The sequence below is a fragment of the Astyanax mexicanus genome, chromosome 11 (genome assembly GCF_023375975.1).
Source record: "Astyanax mexicanus isolate ESR-SI-001 chromosome 11, AstMex3_surface, whole genome shotgun sequence".
Lineage (NCBI taxonomy): Eukaryota > Metazoa > Chordata > Actinopteri > Characiformes > Acestrorhamphidae > Astyanax > Astyanax mexicanus.
Window position 1 is genome coordinate 51,490,853 of NC_064418.1, and position 16,319 is coordinate 51,507,171.

Genomic DNA, 16,319 nt, shown 5'->3' on the forward strand with positions numbered 1-16,319 from the left:
AATGCACGTTGTTCCATTTCCTTTACAGTGGCGCCTTCTATCGAAGTTGACGTGAAGCTTATTGAGGGTCTGATTGTAAAAGCTGGAACTACCATCGTTCTTCCCGCTGTCATGAAAGGAATACCAGTCCCAACCGCCAAGTGGCTTAGTGACGGAAACGAGCTCAAAACCGAGGGCAAATTCAAGGTTGAAACTGAAGGAACTTCAACGGTTCTAAGCATCAGCGAATGTGCCAGAACAGACGGTGGAGAATACATCCTTACCGTCGCAAATCCTGCCGGAAGCAAGTCGGTCGCTCTTCACTTAACCGTACTCGATCTCCCAGGCCCTCCGATCGGCCCTGTCAACATCCTCGAAGTTACGCCCGACCACATGGTCATCCAGTGGCGTGCACCCAAAGACGACGGCGGTACGCCGCTGATGAATTACGTCATTGAGAAGAAGGACGTCAAGAAGCCTTGGGAGCCGTGGTCGGTCGTGAGCTCCGGAAGCTTAAGCACACAAGCCAAGGTTCCACGTCTAGAGAAGGGTCGTGAATACGTCGTACGCATTCGTGCTGAGAACAAAATTGGCATCGGTGCCGCTCTCGAAAGTCCTCCAACTATTGCTAAGCATATGTTCGATCCACCAGGTCCTCCCGGGGCACCATCATGCTCTGATGTAACTGAGAACGCCACGACCGTTTCCTGGGAGGCACCAGAAACCGATGGTGGAAGTCCAGTCAGCGGTTACATCGTTGAACGTAGGGAGATGACCGGTAAATGGATCCGTGTGAACAAAACACCAGTCCTGGATCTGAGATACCGCGTCGCAGGACTCTTTGAAGGCAACAGCTATGAGTTCAGAGTCTTCGCTGAGAACATTGCTGGCGTAAGTGAGCCATCCTATCCTTCAGAACCAATAAAAGCCACTCGCCCAATCACTCCTCCAGGACCTCCAAGTAACCTCAAACTGAAGGACTGGAGCAAGTCGTATGCTGATATAGTATGGACCAAGCCTAATAGAGATGGCGGTAGCCCTGTCCTGGGTTACGTTGTTGAGGTCCAGAAATCAGGTTCTGCAGAGTGGAAGAGAATCAATAAGGATCTCATCAAGATCTGCGCCTTCAGAGTACCAGGCCTTATCGAAGGTTCCGAGTACAGGTTCCGCGTTAGAGCCTCTAACAAGGTCGGGGATGGAGAGCCGAGAGAGCTGACAGAGACAGTGCTCGCTAAGGACATCCTCGTTCCTCCTGAGGTGACCGTTGACGTCGCTTGCCGTGACCTGGTTACGGTTCGTGCCGGACAGATCATTAGCCTGGTGACCAGAGTTAAGGGTAGACCTGATCCCGAAATCACCTGGACTAAAGACGCAAGAGCTTTAGGCAGAGACAAGCGTACGGAGATGAACAACCACTATCCACTCTGTGAGCTGGTTATTCAGGAAGCCGTAAGAGCAGATTACGGCAAATACGCAATTCAAGCTAAGAACAGCAGCGGTCAGGCACAGGCTACAATCATCGTCAATGTTCTTGATATTCCTGGAGCTTGCCAAAACTTGAAGGTTGCATATGTCACCAAAGACTCCTGCATGGTCTCTTGGGAAAACCCAGAGGATAACGGTGGCACTGAAATTACAAACTACAAGATTGAGTGCCGTCAGCCCAGCCAGCGAGGATGGACCCTCGTTTCGTCTGATTGCACTAAGCGTCTTATCAAGGCTCCACTTCTCGAGAACTGCGAATACTTCTTCCGCGTGAGCGCAGAGAACAAAATCGGCCTTGGACCGGCCACCGAATCGAAGGCACCGGTCCTCGCCGTGGATCCAGTGGAGAAACCTGGCGAGCCTGAGAACTTCCACATCAGTGAGATCGGAAAGACGTTTGTCTTCCTGAAGTGGAAGAAGCCAGAATACGACGGCGGCAGCCGCAATCTTGCGTATCACGTTGAAAAGAAACCGAAGGAAGCAGACGAATGGGAAAGAGTCCACAAGGGCGCGATTAAAGAAACGTACTTCATGGCAGACAGATGTATCGAGAACCAAATCTATCAATTCAGAGTCCAAACCAAGAACGAAGGTGGGGAGAGTAACTGGGTGACTACTGGAGAGGTTCTTGTAAAGGAAGAACTTGTGATTCCAGAAGTAAAGGTGAAGTTGGAAGCCGTTCTGGTTGTTAAATCGGGAGATTCCATTCCAATTGAAGCGGAGGTTAAAGGCAAACCACAACCAGAGGTCAAATGGTCCAAAGAAGGTGCCAAAGAAGACGTCATCAGAAGCCCACGCCTTCAAGTGGAGAGTGGTGTGAACTTCTCTAAATTCCTGCTAACAAACGCAAGACGTACAGACACTGGAAAATATATCATCACAGCAACAAACGCCGCTGGAAGCAGCAGCGCCGAAGCGAAGGTCAACGTCCTCGACAGACCTGGACCTGTTAGAGACCTGAAGGTGTCTGGCATTTCCGTGGACAGATGCAAGTTGGCGTGGGAGATCCCTGAGGATGACGGCGGATGTGAGATTTATAACTACATTATTGAGAAGTGCGAGACGAAGAGAGGAGTCTGGTCAGTCCATTCTTCTGCTGTCGTGACCAACTCTGCTAACGTGACTCGTCTTACTGAAGGAAACGAATACATCTTCAGAGTGAGAGCAGAGAACAAGATGGGAGCCGGTCCTGCTGTTGAAACAGAGTCCATCGTTGCGAGAACCCAGTTCAGTAGACCCGGTCCACCAGACGCTCCAGAGGTGAGCAAAATCTCCAAGAACGAAATGACCGTTATGTGGTGCTCTCCTGATAATGATGGTGGAAAACCCATTACTGGATACATCCTCGAGAAGAAAGAAGAGCACGGAGTCAGGTGGACTCCAGTTAGTAAAGCTCTGATTCCAGGAAACCACATGACCGTAACTGGGCTCTTACCCAACCATGATTACCAGTTCCGCGTCAAGGCTGAGAACGAGATCGGACTCGGCGACGCAAGCAAGCCGTCCAGAACCTACACGGCCAGAGATCCTGTTGGTATGTATGAGAGTGTATAAGAACTCAACGTACCACCAAAATTAGATAAAATTACACAGTTTTTGCCACAGTTTTCTCACTAGTATCTCCAAAAATGTCTGTGTTTTTCAGGTCCTCCTGGTCCAGTTGGAAATTTGAAGGTTGCTGACAGTACCAAGACCTCCATCACTCTTGGGTGGACGAAACCCACTTATGACGGTGGCGCTCCACTCATCGGCTACGTGGTGGAGCTCCGAGTTCGTGGTACGGTCAAGAAGGGAGAAGAAGGATGGAAGAGATGCAACGTTGCTGCTCAGCTGATCGGAACCGAGTTTACGGTCACAAGCCTGGATGAGAAGCTGGAATACGAATTCCGAGTTTCTGCTCAAAACCAGATCGGCTTGAGTCAACCGACTAACCTCGAGGGAGCTGTCTCACCACGGGATATCTTGGGTGAGTTGGAGTTAGATATCTGCAGGCATGGTGAAATTAGATCGTTTTAGCAAAAAACTGGATCCCAGAACACCATATCTACTGAAAATACGATTCCGGTGCAAAACCAGGGATTTTTAACCAGTTTTCAGTAAATGTTCCCATTTCCCTATTTCCTCGTATTTGTAAAATCATCTCTGCTAGCTTAAAACAATTATACCTGAACATAATACCCAAGAAAACTGAGCTCCCTCAAGTGATATGCAAGTTATTCATACCAGATACTAACAATACAAAGCCTCATATTAAATATATCTTCATTATATTTTCCCCTCCAAAAACAGAGAGTCCTGAAATTACTCTGGATGCGGAGCTGAAGAAGGGTCTGACAGTCAGAGCTGGATGCCCAATCAGATTAGTCGCGACCGTGAGAGGACGCCCGCCCCCTAAAGTTCAGTGGAGAAGAATGGGACTCGATAACGTGGTGAAGAAGGGTCACGTGGACGTCATCGACACCATGACCTTCCTCGTCATCTCCGACACCACCCGCGACGATTCCGGCAAATACTCGCTGACCGTTTCCAGCCCCGCTGGAGAAAAGGCCGTGTTCGTCAACGTCAAAGTCCTCGGTACGTACGCACAGCTCACGCTGCCTTCACTTTTATTTTATTTCAGTGTTTTATAGTAAGAATTTACCTTTTAATAAAACTGTGTTTTTGATTTTATCAGACACGCCCGGACCAGTGGTCGGCCTGGAGGCAGCAGATATCACCATGATGTCCTGCAACCTGACCTGGTCTCCACCTGAAAACGACGGCGGCAGTGAAGTGACTCATTACATCGTAGAGAAGCGTGAGATTGATCGTAAGACGTGGGCCACCGTTAAAGCCAGCGTGGATAAAACCACCCTTAAAGTCAGCAACCTCGTACCCGGAACCGAGTACTACTTCAGAGTCACGGCGGTGAACGAGTACGGTCCCGGAGTTCCCAAACCCACACCCAGATCCTACCTAGCCTCTGATCCAATCAGTAAGTGATACATATATATATATACCATAAACTATAAACTGTTTTTCTACTGAAGATTATTTATATATTACTACATCACTGAATTATTATTATACAACCTGCTTAGTTACATACATTAACTAAGCATTATATATATACACACACACTGGGGAAAATAAGTACTGGCTGGGTCTTCCAGCATGACAATGACCCGAAACACATAGATGCTATGGCAACTTTTTAACTTTTTATTGAAACAAACGTAGCTTAAACTCTACCAGATCAGATTTTTGTTACAGTGTTCAAAAAGATTAAGTTTCATGAAATTTTGTGTTTGTGAAAGGCAGAAATAAATGACTAAAAATGAAATTTGGCTGATAAAGGTTTGGCTAAACGTTATTTCTTGTTTTCCTCTACAGGTAAACCTGACCCCCCTCAGAAGGTGGATGTTCTGGAGATCACTAAGAACAGTGCGAAGATCGGTTGGGTGAAACCGATGAGGGACGGTGGATCTAAGATCGACGGATACATCATCGATTATCTCGAGCTTCCTAAACCCAAACCACCCAAAGAACCCACCGAACCGGCGCCCGCCGAGGGGGAGGAGCCTAAAGCCGAGGCTGTAGAGACCGCACCTCCACCACCACCACCAGTAGAGGAGGAGGAGGAGCCAAAGGAGGAGAAGAAGGAAGAATGGACACCGTATACCGTGGTTAAAGATCTGTTCATCTCCATCGCCGGACTGAAGGAGGGAAGGAAGTACCGCTTCAGAGTCGCGGCGCGAAACTCCATGGGAGCCAGTCTTCCCACCGAAACCAGAGAGGCGTTCGAGATCAAAGAACAAATGCGTGAGTTACTGTTTTTATATATTCGTTTATTTATTACATTTATTAAATATAATCCAGTGCTTATGCTGCGTTTTTAATTTCAAAAATACGTATTTTGCTCAAATGTACCGTTTTTTTCCCCAGTTGAGCCGAAGATCATCCTGCCGGAGACGGTCACGGCGAAGGCTGGAGCGAAGGTGAGGGTTGAAGCTCTGGTATCTGGTAAACCGGCGCCCGAGTGCCAGTGGAAACGAGGCGAGGACAAGGTGGTGTCCTCCAGCCGCCTGGCGGTGCACAAGTCCCAGAACATGTGTGTTCTCATTATAAAGGATGTATCTAGAACCGACAGCGGCCAGTACAGCCTTGTCGCCGAGAACAGCTCCGCCAAGGTGGAGGAGGTCATGAAAATCGTAATTAGAGGTGAGAATTCAATCGATTTTTATTTTATTAATTCTCTATCACGATTAGTAAAGAGCAGGTAACACTTTATTTGAATGGTCCCTTATAGACAATGTCGGTAAATGTTTATATGAAATATTTCTGCAGATATCCCCGGCCCACCCGAGCCTCCGTTTGAAATAAGCGACATCGACTCGGACGCCTGCACACTCTCCTGGAACAAACCTCTGGAGGACGGCGGCAGCAACATCACCAACTACGTGGTGGAGAAATGCGATGTGAGCCGAGGGGACTGGGTCACCGCCGTCTCCAGCTGCGGAAAAACCGGCTGCAGACTCGGAAAACTGATCCCCGGAAAAGAGTATGTGTTCCGCGTCCGTGCTGAGAACCGCTTCGGTATTTCTGACCCGATTTCGTCCGAGAGGATGATCGCCAAATTCCCCTTCGGTGAGTTTCTTACCAGACACCATTTATTATTATTATTTCAAAACAGTCTATCTTCTGGTTCCTGAAGCATCACACTGTATGGTTCTTCTTATCCTCAGATGTTCCCGGTGAACCTCTGAACTTCCGCATCACAAAGACGAATAAGGACTGCATGTTCGTGGCCTGGGATAAGCCCGAGTCGGACGGCGGCAGCCCCGTAACCGGATACTACATCGAGCGTAAAGAGCGGAACAGCCTCCTGTGGGTTAAAGCTAACGATTCAGTTGTTCGTACAACCGAGTATCCGTGCGCCGGACTGATCGAAGGCCTGGAATACACCTTCAGAGTCTCCGCCATCAACCGCGCCGGGCAGGGAAAACCCAGCAAGAAATCGGACTTTGTTACAGCGAGAACGCCAGTCGGTAAGATAATGCGTACGATTCGGTTTGATTTGAAAGTTTGAATTTGCGTCGTAAATTTGCAAATTTACTTAATCTCTGGTGTTTGATTGTGTTTCAGATCCACCAGGTAAACCGGAGGTGCTGGATGTGACTAAGAGCACAGTTTCACTGGTCTGGGCCAGACCCAAGAACGATGGTGGAAGTAAGATCATCGGGTACTACGTTGAAGCTTTGAAGGTTCCTGGAGACAGATGGATGCGGTGCAACACCAGCAGCCAGAACGTCCCTCGTGAAGAATACACCGTAACCGCGCTGGATGAAGGAGCTCAGTACCAGTTCAGAGTCATCGCCAAAACCGCCGTGAACCTCAGCCGGCCGTCTGAAATCACAGATCCCATCACGATATCTGCTGAGAATGGTACGTTTCTTTTCCATGATCAGTTAAAAATTCATTCAGTCTGCTGTGTTTTAGTTTTAGAAATTTGCAGCTTCTAACTTTTCTTTATTTTTATTTTTAACAGTTCCTCCAAGAATAGAACTGGCGATCCAGATGAAGAAGATGCAGCCGAAGAGAGCCGGTACGGACGTCGTCCTCGAAGCCGAAGTTTTCGGTAAACCGATGCCCAAAGTGACGTGGAGTAAAGACGGGAAGGTTCTGAAGGACGATAAGGACATGAAGTTGTCCCAGAAGAGACACCTGTTCTCTGTGAGCCTCGGTGCCGTTTCTAAACTCCACACCGGAGTTTACACCATTCTCGCCGAGAACGCCAGCGGCTCCAAGAGTGAAGACATCCAGCTCAAAGTTCTGGGTGAGTTTTTATCGAGATTTCAGAACAAGAAACGGAATTTACGACACTAATGTCTAAAAATACACTGATTTTAATTTATATAATTTCTTTTCTTTTCTTTTTACAGACGTCCCTGGTCCTCCAGCTTCCATCAAACTGGACGAGGTTCTGTCTGACCGTGTAAAGCTGAGCTGGACGGCTCCGCTGGCGGACGGCGGTTCTCCCGTCACCAATTACATTGTGGATAAGCGTGAAACCAGCAGGCCGAACTGGGCGCAGGTTTCTGCTAAAGTCAGTGGAGATAAGCTGGAGCTGTCTGTGGAGCGTCTGATCACGGGACACGAGTATCAGTTCCGCGTTCGAGCTGAGAACCGGTTCGGCGCCGGCGACGCCACGCTGTCCGATCTGGTCATCGCTCAGGATCCTTTCAGTAAGACCATGTTCATCCTCATTTTAACCCTTTCAGACCTGGATTATTATATTTTAGTGATGGAAAAATATAAAAATGCTATTTTCTGTCTGTAATGCACACAAAAAAGACTTTAAAACTCACAAACTAACAAATTATATATATAACAATTATATTAAGTTCAATTCAATTAAATTTTATTTATAGAGCACATTTTAACAAACAGAAATTTCACAAATCAGCTTTACTGAAAAAAAAAACAGCTCCACGCCTCTTATTAGCAGAACCACAGAGATGCTGATTATTGTGGAAAAACTCCCTTAAATTTAAGAGGAAGAACCTTTAGGAGGAACCTTAGTGATTTTTGTTGTGTACTTTGTATTAGAAGCCTGTTTTTAACATTTTTATTTTTATTTTATATTCGATATTGACCATTTTATATCATTAAACATCTCTAGAACAGAACAGTAAACATACTGTAATAATAAAATATAAAGATGATTAAATATACTTAAGTAATATTTAAACACTTAAACTACTTTTCCATGTATTTAACCCCATATTTTAAGTGTGAGCTTACAGTAAAAATATAAATTATAATACATCTAAAAATGATAAATATAAATATATGTGATCTATATTTACATTAGAGTACATATATATATATATATATATATATATATATATATATATATATATGCTTCTTGTTCCTGTCTTTTACTAGAAGTAGCACACGTATTACTTAGTATACTTTGTTTGGTATATATATATATTTTTAAATATATATACAGTACTGTACTTTGCTTCGTTGGTGCTATTGTGCTTCCACACCTTTTTTTTTTTTTTTCAGTGCAGTGGGCGGGGCTAAGCTACTGTTTCATTGGCTTTTAAACATGTTCATTGGCTGAAGCATGGTCTTAATTAGCATTGTGTGCAACAGATTATTAAAAAAAGTATTAGTAGAAAATATGTGATTTCCACTGTAATGGATGCAGGATCTGAAAGGGTTACTGAGACCTGTATATATATGATTGTAGTATATTATGTTGTAATTGTGTAAATAAATATATATGTAATATATGTGCAGCTGTTCCCGGAGCGTGTGATCCCCCGATCATTACGAACGTGACGAAAGAGAAGATGACGGTGAGCTGGAAGGAGCCGGCGGAGGACGGTCACTCGCCCATCCTCGGCTACATGCTGGAGAAGCGCGAGACTAAAGAGGTGAACTGGACTAAACTGAACAGGAAGCCGCTGCTGGAGAGATCTCTGGAGGTGGCGGGTCTTTCTGAAGGAGCTCAGTATGAGTTCAGAGTTACTGCTGTGAACAGAGCCGGACCCGGTAAACCCAGCGACCCGTCCGGCGCTGCTGCTGCCCTCGACCCCATCTGTGAGTTTATATTCAGATAATTCAATTCCATTTAATTCCATTTTAGGAAACACTTTATTTTAATGAACACAAATTAGGCTCTTATTAATGTCTTATTATTGTTTGCTTAATAAAGCCTTAATAAGACGTTTGTAAATGATTTATTCACTACTTATTATCAGGCTTTAATCTGTGTTTATTATATAAGTGTTATTGGTGCTTAATTAGGGGTCTATTATGTGTAAACGATTAATAACGGCTGTATTAGTTCTTATAGAGCACTATAAACAGTAATTATAGATAGCACCCTGTTAAGTAGATTAGATTATTAAGCATGAACTAATATCAGCTAATTCTACATGTTATTAGTGTAGAATTTATTTATTACTTTTATTGTTTTATTCTAATGTTCAATGTTAAAAGAATGTTTCTATTATTCATTTTATCCTTTTTTATCATTCTTAAAATTTTTACTTTACTTTTATTATTTTTTATTTTTATATCTTTTTACTTGATTTATATTTTATACATTTTTTACTTTTTATGTGTCAATTTGTTTTTTATGGTATATTTAACAGATATATTAAATGTTGATTTAAAATTAGTACTTCTTTTTTTTTTTTACTATTTTATTACTCATTATTTCTAATTTATTATTAAATATTTTCCATCCTTTTGATGTGGTAAATGCTCTGCAACATTGTAAATCAGGTTCACCCTCAATGTTTTTCCCGAGTTAAAGGAATAAAGGTTTGATACGGGATGCAGCTACATTCTTATAATCTCATAATTTTTGGTAATTTAATTTTTACAGATCCTCCTGGTCCACCGGTTTCCCCTAAAGTCACCGACACGACTAACAGCACCATCAGCTTATCCTGGACTAAACCGGCGAGTGATGGAGGAAGTGAGATCCTGGGGTACCTGGTTGAGTGTAAGAGAACGAACACGACGGACTGGATCCGCTGTAACGTCCCCAAGAACCTGCAGGACACGCACTATACCGTCAGCGGCCTGCTGGAGAAATCCGAGTACCAGCTCCGCATCAGCGCCGTCAACAAAGTGGGATTCAGTCAGACCTGCGAAGTTCCAGAGAGACCTGTCGTCAAGGACGTGTTCGGTACTAAACTAAAACTAAAACTAAAACTAAAAATGATGTTTAAAAAAAAGAAGTTCGATTTGAACGAATGAAAGCTGTAGAATTTAAAAATAGAAATTTCCAGACCTGGATTCGTTTTGGAAAATAAAAAATACCCAGAAAGTTTTGTAAAAGTCAAATCAAATTTGTCAAATTTGGTCTACATATCGATGAAGAAAATCTATTTTGAGCAAAGTAATTAAAAAAATTTAGTAATTTTAAGCCTACAAAATGCAGCTTTTAGGATCTGACACACATTTTATTATTAAAGATTGTTTGTCAACATTTTTATCTGATTAATTTTAGAACTACTACAATCAGTTTTAATTATAGTTTTAATTGATTTTAGGTTTTGAACTGATGTTTTAAAAATCGTATTGTCATGAAATGAAAATCATGTAAATGTATTGGTGGTTAAAACGTGTATAAACCCTGAATAATAGCGTATTTCTCCGTAATCTGAATCAGAATGTGATTATTTTGTGTTTTAGTGGCTCCGGAAGCTGAACTGGACGCAGAGCTGAAGGACGTGGTGGTTCTTCAGGCTGGAGCTCGGCTGAAACTTCACGCTAAAATTAAAGGCCGTCCGACGCCGAAGGTCACCTGGGCCAAAATGAACACCAACATTAAAGACAGACAAGGAATCGTCATCAAAATCACAGACAGCGACACCACGGTCTGCGTGGATAAAGTGAACCGATACGATGCAGGAAAATATATCCTGAACCTCGACAGCGTCAGCGGCATGAAGATGTACACGGTCGTGGTCAAAGTTCTTGGTACGTTTCGTGGTTTTATGTAAAAACAAAAATACACTTTAAGTATAATTTCTCTGTATTTACATAGAATGTATTTTAAGCAATATGCTTTGGATTAAACAGTGATGTGTTGATAGAAAATATATGTCTTGCCATTAAATATAATTTAGAAGTTGTAGGAAATAAGCATTTAAAAGCATATACTTAACCCTCCTGTTCTGCAATATATGCTTTAAATTAAACAATGTGTTGATAGAAAATATATGTCTTGGCATAAAATAAAAAAAAATAAAATATATATATATAGTAGCACTAAGGTGTATAAGCAAAGTACTAAATTTACAAAATATACTTCAAGTGTTTTAAAAGTGATGTTTAAAAAACATTAAAAAAATCCTTAAATCTACTTCTTGAGTTGTTTAGTTAAGATGTATAAGATATATATTTCTTAATCTTTATATTTTAGCTGGCAATATGTTTTAACCATTGTAAAAAAGGGTTAGTAAACATCTACTGGGTCAAACTGACCCGGGAACACCATTACGGTTCCTGAAATCTGAACATAATAGGAGGGTTTAAATATAATAGCTTAATTACAATGGAAATATACTTAGGTTTTCTACAGTTTATGTTTAGTTTAATTTAATTTTATTTCACCACACTGCAGACACTCCCGGACCTCCGCTGAACCTGATGGTGAAGGAGGCGTCGAAGGACAGTGCGTCCATCCTGTGGGACGAGCCGCTGATCGATGGAGGAAGTGAGATCACCGGTTACGTGGTGGAAAAGCGAGATGCAGAGAGGAAGGCGTGGTCTATCGTTTCCACCGGCTGCACCAAACCGTACTTTAAGATTGAAGGTCTGGAGGCGGGAAGATCTTACTGCTTCAGAGTCATGGCTCAGAATAAATACGGTACCGGAGAGCCCGGCGAAACCGCAGACGCCGTCAGAGCTTCTGGTGAGTGAATTATTTACTTTTTATGAAGAATTAAATTAAGCAGTAATACACTCGAGGTTCGTGCTATAATCTGTAATATTGGCACTGCTGTGATGCGGTCGTAGATCAGAACTGCAGTGCAAATATTACAGGTTATAGCACAAATCCAGAGTGTATTATTGAGTGATTAAACCACAGTTCCATTATCACATCCATTATCACATCAAACGATTTTAAAGAGTAAAAATACCTATTCATCCTATAATACCCTATATATTAACTGGAAAACATATGCACCTATATATATCTTTTATTTAAATAATGACAGCAAAAATCTTAAACTAATATTGGTGGCCGATAATGTGTGTAATAATGTGTATTTTCGAATTGAGGGCTTATTTATTAAGGTTTAAAATTATTTAATAATAAATTAGAAACAACAAGGAATACAATTGTAAAAAAATATATAAAAAAAACAAGTACTAAGTTTAAATAAAAATGTTATATAATACCATAAAAAAACAAAATGACACACATTTATAAAAAAAGGGTAACACTAAAAGTAAAGTAAAATGTTAAGAATGATAATAAATGCTAAAATGAATATTAGAACTAAGAACAAAAATGATCACATCAAATTTGGTTTGTAAGCGCTGCATTGTTGCTATTTTACCTGTATGTGGCGGAGTAATACGTGCATTAAGAGCTTCAGATACAGTGCATTACTGGCTGATAACGGCTCTCATAGAACGCCTCTCAGCCAATCACGTTGCAGGGTCAGAACTAACTGTTGTATAATATGTAATAACGGTTATATTTTACACTTTTATTTGTGAGCTCCAGTAAAAAGATAAATCCAATCTTTTTCCAGAACAACCGGGACCAGTCATGGACTTCAAGCCCCTGCTGGTGACCAGAGACTCGTGCACTCTCTCGTGGAAGAAGCCGATCAGTGACGGGGGAAGTCGTATTATTGCGTACGTGCTGGAGGTTCAGAACGGGGAAGATAAGTGGAAGGAGCTGCTGAGATCCAAGAACATGCAGTACAGCGCTAAAGACCTGGTAGAGGGACGGGAATATAAATACAGAGTGATGGCTACCAACGATGCTGGAGACGGCCCGGCCAAGGAGCTCTCTATAGTGGCGAAGGACGTTATTGGTGAGATTTTATATATTTATCTCTGTTTATCAGACTAAAGATGGAATATAAGAGCTGTACCGGACTAGAATAGTAATGTTAGCGGAGCTAACATGAGGCTTAGCATTTTATAAGATATAAAAGATATATATATTTAAAATACTTTGATGATATACTTCAAGTGCATTAAAAATGATGTTGATGAAAATATTTTAAAAATCCTTAAATCTACTTAAGTTTGCAGAAGTTGTACGAAATAAGCATTCAAAAGTACAATCTAATGCTTTTATGTTGTATTTAGTATGTATTTAAGTATGTATTAATTTATGCTAAAAGTATGCACTTGTCCATGGTAAGTACATATAAAAAATAAAAATACATTTACATATATAAAAAAACATATACATATAAATATATATATACGTAAACGCACTTTTTTCTCAGCTTCTCATTTCAGTTAGAATCTAAACATATGTTTGATTAATTGTTGTTACTGTTTTTCAGAAGGGTAAAATTATTGCTCTAAATTAATTTAGGGTTAATTGGGCGAGATCATCAAAAGCCTGATTAGTCATTTTATGTATTAATTTATATATGTTTTGCTCTGTTGCAGTTTATCCCACTTGTGATTTACGAGATTTGCCCAACCTGAACTACATCGCGAAGGAGGGAAGCAACGTCCGGCTGAAGATTCCCATCATCGGTAAACCCACGCCCAAGGTCTCCTGGAAGAAGGGCGACGATGAGAACCTGACGGATACGGGAAGAGTCTGCGTGGAATCGACTGCTGTAAATACGACCCTGCTGATCCGAGACTGCCAGAGGAGCGACGCCTCCAAATACACCATCACTCTCCGGAACAGCGCCGGATCCAAGGAGTCCACCATCTTCGTCAGAGTCGTGGGAAAACCGGGAATATGTGGAGGACCAATCAAAATGAAGGAAGTCACAGCTGATGGAGCTACACTGAAGTGGGGCGTTCCCAAAGACGACGGCGGATCGGAAATTACCAACTACATCCTAGAGAAGCGCGACTCCATCACCAACATGTGGGTCACCGTCTCATCGGCCGTGGAGACCAACTCCCACCGAGTGGGCGGTCTTCATGAGGGAACGGAATATATCTTCAGAGTTTCTGCAGAGAACAAATACGGAGTTGGTGAAGGCCTTAAATCTGAACCTGTGATTGCTAAGCATCCTTTCAGTAAGTACACTTAAAGTACACTCAATTAGACATTTAGATCTATCAATTAGAGTACGTTCTCTCAACGTCTCAACTTTTCATTTTGTATTTTTCTATCAGATGTTCCCGATTCTCCACCTCCACCACAGATCATGAGCATGTGCCACGATTCTGCCACTTTGGCTTGGTCAGATCCAAGGAAGACTGGAGGCTCACCAATTACAGGTATGAAAAAAAAAAAAAGTGGTGAATCACATTAAATGTAACGTAATCTCAGGGAAAAATAAAATATATTCGATAACACTTTTATATTTTTAATTTGTGTTATTTTTGCAGGTTATCACGTTGAATTCAAGGAAAGAAACAGCATGTTGTGGAAGAGAGCTAACCCTGCACCTTTGAAGATGAAAGACTTTAAAGTAAAGGGTTTGACTGAAGGTCTGGAGTACGAGTTCAGAGTAATGGCCATTAACTTGGCTGGTGTTGGGAAACCAAGCGCTCCAACTGAGCCACTGGTAGCCTTGGATGCTATTGGTGAGTAGAACTTTTTCTTTATATATTTTCTTTATAATATGTGGCTTTAGGTTTAATAGAGGTGTTCCTGCATAGGCAATACACAGCTCTAGTGTTTATTTATGTGTAATTATGTTTTTTGCATTATATTTCAGCTCCTCCTGGTAAACCTGATGTGATCAGCATCACAAGAAGCACCGTCACACTTCAGTGGACCGAACCGCTGTACGATGGTGGTCACAGGCTCACGGGCTACATCGTGGAGAGGCGTGACCTTCCCGCTAAAGTCTGGGTGAAAGCTAATCCCGTAAACGTTGTTGAATGTGCGTATACTGTGACTGACCTGCAGGAAGGCTGCAAGTACGAATTCAGAATCAGAGCCAAGAACGCAGCTGGAGCTCTGAGTCCACCATCCGAACAGACCGATACTCTCATCTGCACGGACGAATATGGTAAAATCAGTATAATGCTTTCATATTTCTTTCATTTAGATTTATTTGCATGTAATTTTTGTATCAAATTTAAATCAATATACCTTTTTAATTCCACAGCGGCACCAACAATTATTATCGACTCGACTGTAAAGGAGGGGCTAACCGTTAGAGCTGGAGACACCATCATCATCACAGCAACCAGCATCCTCGGCAAACCTGCTCCAACCTCGGCCTGGTCTAAAGGAGGAAAGTTCTTCAAACCGTCCGACATCTGCCAGATTGAGACAACGCCAACTTCCTCCACTCTGTTCATCAAGTACGGCAGCAGGAAGGATTCAGGAGAGTACACGATTACGGCAAGCAATCCGTTCGGCGTGAAGGAAGAGAATGTGAAAGTAAGGGTTTTGGATGTTCCTGGACCACCAGGACCAATTGAAGCAAGTGGAATTTCTTCGGAAAAAGTCACTCTGACCTGGACGCCGCCTCATGAAGACGGCGGATCCGCAATCAAGCACTATCTTCTGGAGAAGAGAGAAACCAGTCGCCTTCTCTGGACCATTCTTGCAGAAAACGTCATCGACTGCCATTACGTAGCCAACAAACTAATCCAAGGCAATGAATATATATTCCGCGTCTCGGCCGTCAACCACACCGGATCTGGTGACTTTTCTCATTCGGAGCCTGTGAAGATGGTGGACAATTACGGTAAGTAACATCACTAATTTAAACATTAAATTAAAATCATGTACAGTCTCTTTCACTCTTTCTGTATCTGGATTTAAAACTTTAAATAAACCCATTGCTCTCTGCAGGCCCTCCCGGTCCTCCTGCAAGACCAGATGTGGAGAACGTTGGAGCAAAAACAGCTACAGTCACGTGGAAGAGACCAGCCGATGATGGAGGCAGTGATATCACAGGTTACATGGTTGAGAAGAAGGAGAAGAAGGGAATGAGATGGACCAGAGCCTCAAAGAAAGCAATCCTTGACCTTAGCTTTGAAGTACAAGGACTCACAGAGGGAGTGGAATATCAGTTCAGGGTTTATGCTGAGAACAAGGCTGGTGTTGGAGAACCCAGTGAGCCATCTCAGCCCGTTACAACCAAGGTCATGGCAAGTAAGTAAAATCAACCGAACCCTGCTGTTTCAATATTTCAATAGTCCAGTGTTTTTTAACTCATTAA

General features: G+C 42.4%; 1 protein-coding gene across 1 annotated transcript in view; it reads left to right on the forward strand.

Annotated features, from left to right (window-relative positions):
* The window catches only part of ttn.1 (titin, tandem duplicate 1), a 203,143-nt gene that overhangs the window by 142,176 nt on the left and 44,648 nt on the right, over nucleotides 1-16,319 (forward strand). Inside the window, exons 159-180 of the mRNA XM_049485137.1 lie at nucleotides 29-2,998; nucleotides 3,110-3,430; nucleotides 3,754-4,038; nucleotides 4,139-4,438; nucleotides 4,837-5,265; nucleotides 5,389-5,664; nucleotides 5,791-6,090; nucleotides 6,189-6,491; nucleotides 6,589-6,888; nucleotides 6,992-7,279; nucleotides 7,386-7,688; nucleotides 8,755-9,057; nucleotides 9,851-10,156; nucleotides 10,666-10,953; nucleotides 11,600-11,890; nucleotides 12,741-13,028; nucleotides 13,621-14,211; nucleotides 14,311-14,415; nucleotides 14,527-14,724; nucleotides 14,859-15,155; nucleotides 15,255-15,842; nucleotides 15,950-16,252. Coding sequence (XP_049341094.1) covers nucleotides 29-2,998; nucleotides 3,110-3,430; nucleotides 3,754-4,038; nucleotides 4,139-4,438; nucleotides 4,837-5,265; nucleotides 5,389-5,664; nucleotides 5,791-6,090; nucleotides 6,189-6,491; nucleotides 6,589-6,888; nucleotides 6,992-7,279; nucleotides 7,386-7,688; nucleotides 8,755-9,057; nucleotides 9,851-10,156; nucleotides 10,666-10,953; nucleotides 11,600-11,890; nucleotides 12,741-13,028; nucleotides 13,621-14,211; nucleotides 14,311-14,415; nucleotides 14,527-14,724; nucleotides 14,859-15,155; nucleotides 15,255-15,842; nucleotides 15,950-16,252 — 9,633 coding nt within the window. The remainder of the gene's footprint in view (nucleotides 1-28; nucleotides 2,999-3,109; nucleotides 3,431-3,753; nucleotides 4,039-4,138; nucleotides 4,439-4,836; nucleotides 5,266-5,388; nucleotides 5,665-5,790; nucleotides 6,091-6,188; nucleotides 6,492-6,588; nucleotides 6,889-6,991; nucleotides 7,280-7,385; nucleotides 7,689-8,754; nucleotides 9,058-9,850; nucleotides 10,157-10,665; nucleotides 10,954-11,599; nucleotides 11,891-12,740; nucleotides 13,029-13,620; nucleotides 14,212-14,310; nucleotides 14,416-14,526; nucleotides 14,725-14,858; nucleotides 15,156-15,254; nucleotides 15,843-15,949; nucleotides 16,253-16,319) is intronic.